We start from the raw sequence: 9,384 nt of genomic DNA on the forward strand, positions 1-9,384 counted from the left end.
TAGGAATGAAACCACTTTTTTCAACCAGCGGTTTGGCGTTTGGGTTTATCTTGGTCACGGGAGCGGTTTCAAGACTTTTTACCCTGCAGTAATTTTCGTGGAGGTCTACGCTGCTCTGGCCAGCTGCTACCCTAGGATCTCAAACTGTAAGCGGTTTGTCCTGAGTCGGTTTCGGGCTGTGGTTGAAAAGCTTTTCCTCGTTGTACTCAAAAACCATGGTAAACCCGAGTGAAGCTCTGGAGTTGGAACCCTCGACAGAAGATCTGATAACTGTTTGGGGAAGGGAGTTTGCTGCTCAGGCTCTCGGCGAGGCTTTAGGAAAGAAAAAAGGAAGATCTGGAACTGGCGCGGACGTAGGAGATATACCCAGTATCTCATGTGTGGCCGAGTTGCTGCCGGAAAAAAGCTGGGATTTGTCAGGGCTGTTGGGTGCTCCGGGGAAAGACTCTGCGAACGACCCCTTTTTGGTCGCGAAGCCATCTGGTGAAGCTCGGAACGCAAATCCGCCGTCGGGTAAGCTTTCTTCTCCATCCAAAGTCTTTTCCCCTTCTGGGGGTTTGGAAGACATTATAAATTCAGTCCAAAACGTTGGAGTCTGGAGGCCTGTTGGGGGGTTAAAATCCTCTGTGGCAGATCCTGGGAAGAGAACTCAGTTGGGAGAGGTTATTAGGGACCTGTTCCCAAAGGTACCGGAACGGGGTTTCTCACGGCCGAATGTTGGGGAAGCAGTCAGGGAACCCAGACATTTATTGGGCGAAGGGTTGGATTTAGGTCAAGGAAAGACTGGGAAAGGGAAGGATGTCAACCCGATTGAGGGTTTGGCCGAGACCCAGCAAAGGATCGATCATGCAGAAGGAACGGATGGTGGAAGCCGAAGGAGGGTGGAAGAGCAAGCGCGGGAGCACGATGGCTTGTCCGACGCCTCTGAGCGTAGAAGGTTAGGGGGAAAGCGGAAAAAATCAAGACCTCTGAAGACAAGGGAATTCGAAGAAGTGGGTTTGGAGATGGATATGCAGGTCGAGGAGGTGCTAGATGTGGATGGGATTACACTGGTGGGCAGAATCAGAGGTCAGGCTGTGTCTGGGGTTGCTTTTAGACGATGGGCGGAGAATCAGTGGGCAGGATCATTGGCGGCCACATTCAATTCGAATGCCTTGGTAAAGGGATGGTTCATGATAAAATTTGAGAGTAAAGAGGCCATGGAGTGGGTCGAAGGACAGAACTGGTCCTATGGAAACAGGCCGGTGTTTTTCAAAAGGTGGACGCCACTTTTTGATGCGGAAACGGAAAAGATGGATGCATTTCCAGTTTGGGTTAGAATTCCCAATTTACCCCCGTACCTCTGGGCGGATTCAGTTTTCAGATCGATTGGGAATGTATTGGGGACATACTTGGATGCAGATAAATCATACCTGCACACTTTCGAGAAGAGGGTGGCTCGAATACTGGTTAAGCTCAATCCGAAGGAAGGCCTTGCAAAAACCATTCCTCTAAGATATAAGGAGTTCAGAATAGAACAAAAACTTGACTATGAACACCTTCCGTTTCGCTGCCATTTTTGCCATGAATATGGGCATTTGGCGCGCGATTGCCCGCTGGGAAGAAGAAGGAGGAGGATTCAGAAGGAATCAGAGGAATGGGTTGAGCATAAAAGACAGGAGGAGTTTCAGACTGAGGGATTTGTTCACCCGGGGAACCAAGGAGAGGATATGCAGTATCAGTCGGTGACGGATTTACCAAAGGAGGATGAAGAAACGATGGGCCCTGCAAACTGCCAGCCGATGGACACCTCTATAATGGATCCGCCGACAGCCGAAAAAGACTGCAATCAATCGGGTATGCCGTCCTCTGTCTTAAAGCATTCTTCTATAATAGATGATACTTGTATTGGGGGGCTCTCTGTGTTAAACACCTGTAATGATGTGATGAAAAAAATTGACAATCTTTCAATTGAGTCTGTCTCCATAAATCTGGATGGTGAAGATTTTCCCCCACTAAACTCTGGTGATGATCATGGTCTAGTACCTCGGCCCTACAACCTGAGATCCAATAGTAAGAAACCAATAAATCCAAATGATGTCATGGAACCGGTAGGAGGGTTAGGGCTAGAGACCTCAAAATGTCACTCAAAGAAGAACAGAGGCAGGAAATCGAAATTAACCATGACACAGGAGAAAGCAATCTTTGATGTTGCTGATGGGAAACAGATGACAATTCCTGGGGCGCTTAGAGCAGCAAAACCCCCTGAGACGGTTATCAAATGATCTGTCTCTCCTGGAATTGTAGAGGGTTAGCTAGTAAGCCTAAAAAACTAGCTTTGAAAGAGCTCATCTCTCGATGCAACCCTGATATTGTCTTTCTTCAGGAGACTTTAGGAAATAGCTTGGATGTTGAAGCAGCACTCTGTTCCTATCTCCCGGGATGGGAGTTCTTGGCTGCAGATGCATCTGGGCGCTCGGGAGGTATAGCGATGGGTCTTAAGAAAGGGAAACTAAAATTGATATCCTCATGGGGATTCCAAAATGTACTAGGCATGGAGGTTGTTTCGCAGGATTTTGACTTCCCTCTGACTTTTGTTAATGTCTATGGTCCCTGTCATGGAAGGGCTTTGTTCTGGAATGAGCTTCTCTCCAAAAGTTTAGTCCAGGACAAGAATCTCATCATTGGAGGTGACCTAAATTTCTCTATGGGTTCCTCGGAAGCATGGGGACCACTTGCAAGGGAGGATCCTTTAACGGACTTCTTTTCAAATGCTCTGGTGTCTCATAAGCTGATTGATGTGAATATCATAAAAGCCAAACCTACTTGGAGAAACAGGAGGACTGGAGAGTATAGAATCGCAAAAAGGTTGGATAGATTCCTCATCAGCGAAAAACTGGCAGCTTTGGTTCCTTTATTCAGGCAGTGGGTCGGGGAAGGTGGAAACTCAGATCACTTTCCTATCCTCCTTGAATTCTCAAAACCTCCAAAAAAGCCGGCCTCGCCTTTCAAATTCAATGCCCACTGGCTCCAGGAGGAATCATTCAAAAAGCTGTTCCATGAAACTTGGATTCATCCGAGGCCGGATTACGAGGGAAGTTTAGCTGGGAGACTCATGGAAAATTTAAAAAGACTGAAAAAAGCAACCATTGCTTGGGCATCTGAAAGAAGAAGGAAACAATCTGAGGTTTTAGTAAGCATTGATGAAGCTTTGAGGGTCCTTGAAGAACCTGAGGCTGATGCCTATGCAAATTCGGAATCAAAAGAGAAAATATTGGAGTTGGAAAAGAAAAGGGCGAAGATATTACTGGATAAAGAAGAAGAGTGGAGGCTGAAAAGCAGAGCTATCTGGTTAAAAGCAGGGGACGAAAACACAAAATTCTTCCACAACTATGCAAAAGGGAGGAGGAATGCAAACACTATTTGGAAGCTGAGGGACTCGGAAGGTAGAGAGGCTTCTTCTTTTGAAGAGTTGTCCAATATGGGGAAAGATCACTTTCAGTCCCTTTTTGCGGATCCAGGGGTTATCAACTTACCAGAAATCATCAGAACTGCTCAGGCTTTTCCCCGCTTTGTGGAAGAGGAGGAGGCAGAAGACCTTTTCAGGGAAGTGACAAAAGAAGAGGTTGAGGGTGTTATAAAGTCTATGGCCAAAGACAAAAGTCCTGGTCCTGATGGATGGACTATAGAACTTTTCACCCATTTCTTTGAATCCATTGGGGCAGAACTCTCTGAGGTGGTGGAGGAGTCCAGATTAAAAGGGGAAATTTATGGGCCTTTCAATGCAACTTTCATTGCTCTCATCCCGAAAAAAGAGGATCCTGGTTCTTTCGAAGATTTTAGGCCTATATCCCTATGTAACACCATTTACAAGATTATTGCAAAGATTATCGCGGTTAGATTGAAACCTATCCTTTCCTGCCATATTTCCAAGGAACAATTTGGTTTCCTGGATGGGAGGCAGATTCATGAGGCTATAGGGGTAGCTCAAGAAACAATACATAGCCTCAGGCAGGCAAAGAAAAAAGGAGCAGTTCTAAAAATTGACCTAGCAAAAGCTTATGACAGGGTCAACTGGACTTATCTCAAGTTGCTCTTGATGCACCTTGGTTTTCAAGCTGGTTTCATTAGATGGATCATGGGATGCATTACAAATGTAACTTTTGCTGTTCTGATAAATGGTGCTGCTTCCCGTTTCTTCAAAAGCCAAAGAGGACTTCGTCAAGGGTGTCCACTTTCCCCTCTGCTTTTTCTTCTTACGGCTGAAGGTCTTAGTCGACTCATCTCAAAGGCAAAAAGTATAGGTTTGATCAAAGGTTTGGAGGTTGCTGTCAACCTTTTCATTACCCATTTGCTTTTCGTTGATGATATCTTATTGTTTACAAATGGGAATATTACCGAAATTTTAGAGCTAAAGTCTATTCTAGATCTGTTTCTGAAAGCAACAGGGCTCAAAGTTAATGATAGAAAGTCTCAGTTGATTTTTGAAGGCTTCAGTAGACAAGAGGAGATGGCAATTGAGACCCAGCTGCCCTTTGGCACCTGTAATATGGAGCATCCCTTTAAATATCTTGGCTTTTGGCTCAAGCCATCTTCCTACAGGAAGCAAGACTGGAATTGGTTGGTAGCGAAAATTGAGCAGAAAATTGCTCACTGGAGCTATAAATGGCTGTCGAGGGCTGGAAGATTAACCTTGGTGAACTCCGTGTTACAGGCTATACCAGTTTTCTGGGCAGCTTTAACATGGATACCCAAAGGAATACTCCACAAAATAAAACAACTCTGCAGCAGATTTCTCTGGTCTGGGTCCAAGGAGGAAACTGTACTCCCTTGGGTGGCTTGGGACAAAATTGCAAGGCCAAAAGAATGGGGTGGTTGGGGGCTAAAAAACCTTGTGGATTTTAGTCAGGCCTTAGCTGCAAAAGCAGGATGGTGTATCATTACTACAGAGAACCTTTGGACGAAGGTGGTTACTAGGAAATATATTGATCCCACTCCGATTGAAGATTGGATAAGAAAGCCCAACAAGAAAGGGAGGAATTGTTCGGTCATCTGGAAAGCCACCACGGAGGCTTTCAAGATAATTGAGCGAGGACTGGCATGGAGGGTTGGGAATGGAGAGTGCTTGAGGATTGGCAGAGACCCATGGGTGGGTTGCAATGAAGATTTTGCCCTACATCCGGATCTGGTTGCTCATCTGGAAGGCATAGGCATAAATAGATTAAACCAGATAGCAAATTTGGAGCAGACCTCTATTTGGGGCCAAGCCTGGAAGGCTGGAGAGGATATTGGCCTAAACGCTTTTTGGGGTGATGATTGGCAGCGTTATATTCAGGAGCTGAAAAGATCAAATGTCAGATTATTGGATAGGCCAGATAGTCTGGTTTGGGCACATGCCGATTCTGGGCTCTACTCCCCAAAGGCAGGCTATTCCTTTCTGGTGAAAAACAAAGGGTGGACCCTTCCTGCTTGGTGGTCAAAGCCCCTGTTAAAGCTAAAGTGCCCAAAAAAAGCTCGTATCTTCTTCTGGTGTGCATTAAATCACAAAATTCCATCCTGGGATGTTCTTCAGGGCCGGTTTAAACAGGGACCTGGCAGATGCCCTCTGTGTTGTGCGGATGAAGAAACCATCAACCACCTCTTTCTGTTATGCCCGTTCACCAAACAGACTTGGCTAGAGGCGGAAAAGCTTCTGAATACAAAGCTAAAATGGGAAGGGGTCGATCTAATGGCATGTTGGGAATACTGGTGGAACAACTTTCAGGGGAGGAATCTGAGGAATTTACCCCCCATCATATGCTGGGGTATCTGGATTGCAAGAAATCGCAGCATATTCAGAGAGAAGCTATCACCCGAGACTGCGGTGGCCATTCAGAGCATTGCCATTTTTGACAGCATCCCACTGGATGAGGAGAAAAAAAATCAAAAACAGAGGTCAGCCCCATGTATACGGGAAGGGGTCCCTTGGGCTTTTTTCGATGGGGCTGCTCAAAACAACATCGTGGGTGCCGGGATCTGCATTCATCTCAATAACTATCACTCTCTTAAGGCCTCGGTTGGCATTGGAACGGGCACAAATAATTTTGCCGAGCTCTCGGCTTTAAAGCTTCTGCTGTGCTGGCTTATACAAAAGAACATCCTCACCATTCAGATTTATGGAGACTCATTGAATGTTATAAACTGGGTTATTGGGAAGTACAGATGTCAAAATTATATGCTGCTGCCTCTTTTAGAAGAAATACAAATCTTAAAACAGAGGTTTAATGTTTTTTTCATTGAACACATATACAGGGAATTCAATGAAGTCGCAGATGGGCTTTCTAAGGCAGGTTTACAACAAGATATGGGCTCGTGGAGAATAGCTGAACAGATACAGGATCAGATCCGTGTGTCGGACCTCCCTCCATACCCATAATTCCATCCTCTTGTTTTCAGACGATAGTTGTTTTTCCTATTACGTTTTCTTGAACTGTTAGTCATAGAAAAACTCGGGTTTATATACTGTTTTCAGATACATTTCTGCTCCTTTTTTGTTGAGCTGTGTGGCTATGATGCTGGTTTTTGCATGTTTGGGTCGTTTTCCTCTTGAAAGGAGGCCCAACAGAACCCAGTTCAAACTTGTTAATATCTCTCTGCTTTTGGTTCGGCTGTCTAGGCCGAGTGTTTTAGTCTGTTCTAACATGCTGCACGCTGTAGGTGCGCTGGTGTCTCTCTTTAGAGGGGTTGGCCTAGTTATTAGGCGGTCATTACAGAATGTTAACTCATCTGCATGTAACTTTTTTTATTTCTTATAAAAAAAAGTTCGTTTTTTTCTGTGGAAAAAAATAGTTAGTTAATTAATTATGTAAAAATAGAAAAATTAAAAAAACATTAACATAAACTAGACAAAAAAGAAGAAGAAGTTAAAATTAAAAACAAACTAGATTTAAAAAATAGAAATTTAATAAAAAAAATAACTAGTAAAATTAATATTAAAAACATTTAAAAAAAAGACTAAAAAAATAAAAATAAACTCAAATTAATATATATATATATATATATATATATATATATATATATATATATATATATATATATATGAAAATTTTAAAAATATATGTCTTTTCAAATTAAAAAAGAAATAAAAATTAAAAAAATTAAAAAACATTTAAAGTTTATAAAGAAATATGTATTTTTGATTAAAAAAAATGTTTTTTATTAAGCTTACATTTTTTATTTAAAAAAAATAAAATTAAAGATTATTCTTTTTTAAACAAATATATATTTTTTAATTATTAAAAAGAAATTAAACAATATTTTTTCTATTTTTTTTATTTTTTTAAATTTATTAAAAAATTTAAACATTTTTTTTAATTTAAAAAAAAATATATTAAAAAATTAAAAAAAATATTTAAACCTCTTTTTTTTTTAATTTAAAAAAATGGTTAATTTTTTTTTTTTTAATTAACAATTTTTTTTACCTCCGGCAGCCTGTGGTGGCGCGGCCCTGGGCGGAGGGCCTGCATGCAGGCCCTCCGCCTAGGGCCACACCACCACGGGCGACCGGGCAGGTGCAGAGGCCACCACGGGCGGCCGGGTGGGTGGACGGGCAATTCTGGGAATCACCACTCCGCTCGCTCAGCCGCTTGTGGTGGCACAGCCCTGGGTGGAGGGTCTGCATGCAGACCCTCTGCTAAGGGTTGTGCCACCACAGGCAGCCAGAGGTAATTTTTTTTTTTATTAAATAAAAAAAAATTGTTTAAATAATTTTTTTTAAATTTTTTTATTAATTTTTTTAAATAAAAAATTGTTTAAGAAAAAGTTTTAAATTTTTTTAAGATATATATATATATATATTTCTAAAAAAAAGTTTAAAATTTTTTATTTTCAATTTTTTTGTTTTTAAATAAAAAATGTAAGTTTAATAATTTTTTAATTTTTTTAATTAAAAATACATATTTCTTTATAGAGTCTTAAAATGAAAGACATGATTAAAGAACTAGAAGAAAAAGTTAATAGCCACCTCACCCTAAGTAATGTGGTAGATAAGTTAGATATCAAACCAATTAAAGATGAAATGAAAAAATTAATAGAATTAGACCATGAACGTAACAACAGGGCCTTGAACCTTATAATATTCAGTTTAAAAGAGGAAGTAAATAAGGATACTTTAGCCTTAGCTTAGAAAGAATTAGATAATAGATTACAAATTGAAATAGTGTGTCTCACAGAAGCAACAAGGTTGGGGAAATTAACCGAGAATAAAGGAAGACTAATCCGCATAAAGGTGAGCTCCACTGATCATAAGTATGACATACTTAGTAAAACCTCAAGTCTAAAAGGAACGAGAATATTCATAAATGAAGATCTCATTCCAGAAGATCAAGCAGAATTAAGAAAAGAGGTTCAAAAGGTAAAAGAAGCTAGAAAGGAAGGAAAATGGGCAATAATCAGCGATAGAAAAGCCTTTATTCGAGATAGAAAGCAAAATATAGTAATCAATAGCAATTAAACATGCTCTGGATCCTTTCTTGGAACTGTCAGGGCTTCCCATGGAAAAAAGGCCCCAAGCTAAGTTGGATTTCAAATTATGTTGATATTATTTTGCTTGTTAAAACTTGGGAGCACGAAGAATCTAAGGTCCCTAACATAGATGGCTTTACGCTATGGTCTCCCTGGAACAAGCGATCCCCCCATAGAGGCTTTGGGGGAATAGCTTGTTACATTAAGAAGAACATCTCCCCCCATGCTAGGATTTATAAAAATAACCCTCGCGACCAATATAGTTGGATAGAGATCAGTGACATTAATAATAAAAAGTCCTACATAGCAATATGTTATTTCCCCCCATCAATTCTGACTTCTATAAGAAGAAGAATCTAGATAAAACTAACCCTTACAATGGTTTAGAAAATGATATTTCTAGCCTAAGGAATGATGATAATATCCTTTTAATAGGTGACTCGAATGCTCAAACTTCAAACAACCAAGCTATCATTCTAAGCAAACATTCAAACCCTAATCCTCTTTGGTTAGACAAGACCCTACTCTAGCTAGTAGGTACAAAAGGAGCTCTGAAGACCTTGGGGAAAATTTGTTTGGGTCGGAGCCAGTCAAGCTCTATAGTGCTTAGGATCTCATAATTTGCAATGGTCTAAAGAAGTAGCCCAATTCCAGCAAGATGACCTGCATCCATGGACTTGGTAGCCGCGTGGTAGACTACGTTATTTCCGATCTCCCATTATACAACGAAATAATAAATTTTGACATCTTAAACGACCACGAACCTGACTCTGATCATAGGCCTTTACTTATATCTCTCAATTTTGTCATGCATAGAGTTCCCACAGAAAATAATACTTAAAACCAAAAGAACTTAATATTTGATAGAAATAAAAATGATCTCTTTCTAAATGAATTAAAAAC

General features: G+C 40.9%; 1 protein-coding gene across 1 annotated transcript; it reads left to right on the forward strand.

The window, feature by feature from the left end:
- The first annotated feature begins 215 nt into the window (after positions 1–215).
- On the forward strand, positions 216–6,394 carry LOC149146299 (uncharacterized). Its single transcript, XM_089452714.1, has 2 exons — positions 216–2,090; positions 2,366–6,394. Exons 1-2 carry the CDS (start codon positions 216–218, stop codon positions 6,392–6,394), a joined length of 5,904 nt encoding a protein of 1,967 aa, XP_089308840.1.
- The last annotated feature ends 2,990 nt before the right edge of the window (positions 6,395–9,384 follow it).

This window comes from Pinus tabuliformis, chromosome X (genome assembly GCF_031772625.1).
Source record: "Pinus tabuliformis cultivar Carrire ecotype Pingquan chromosome X, CPIR1, whole genome shotgun sequence".
Taxonomy (NCBI): Eukaryota; Viridiplantae; Streptophyta; class Pinopsida; order Pinales; family Pinaceae; genus Pinus; species Pinus tabuliformis.

Excerpts from the sequence above, each read along its gene's own strand:
- LOC149146299 (XM_089452714.1), top strand. The coding sequence starts at position 216 with ATGGTAAACCCGAGTGAAGCTCTGGAGTTGGAACCCTCGACAGAAGAT. Across the intron at positions 2,091-2,365 it reads CAAATGATGTCATGGAACCG|GAGACTTTAGGAAATAGCTT; the intron begins GTAGGAGGGTTA and ends GTCTTTCTTCAG.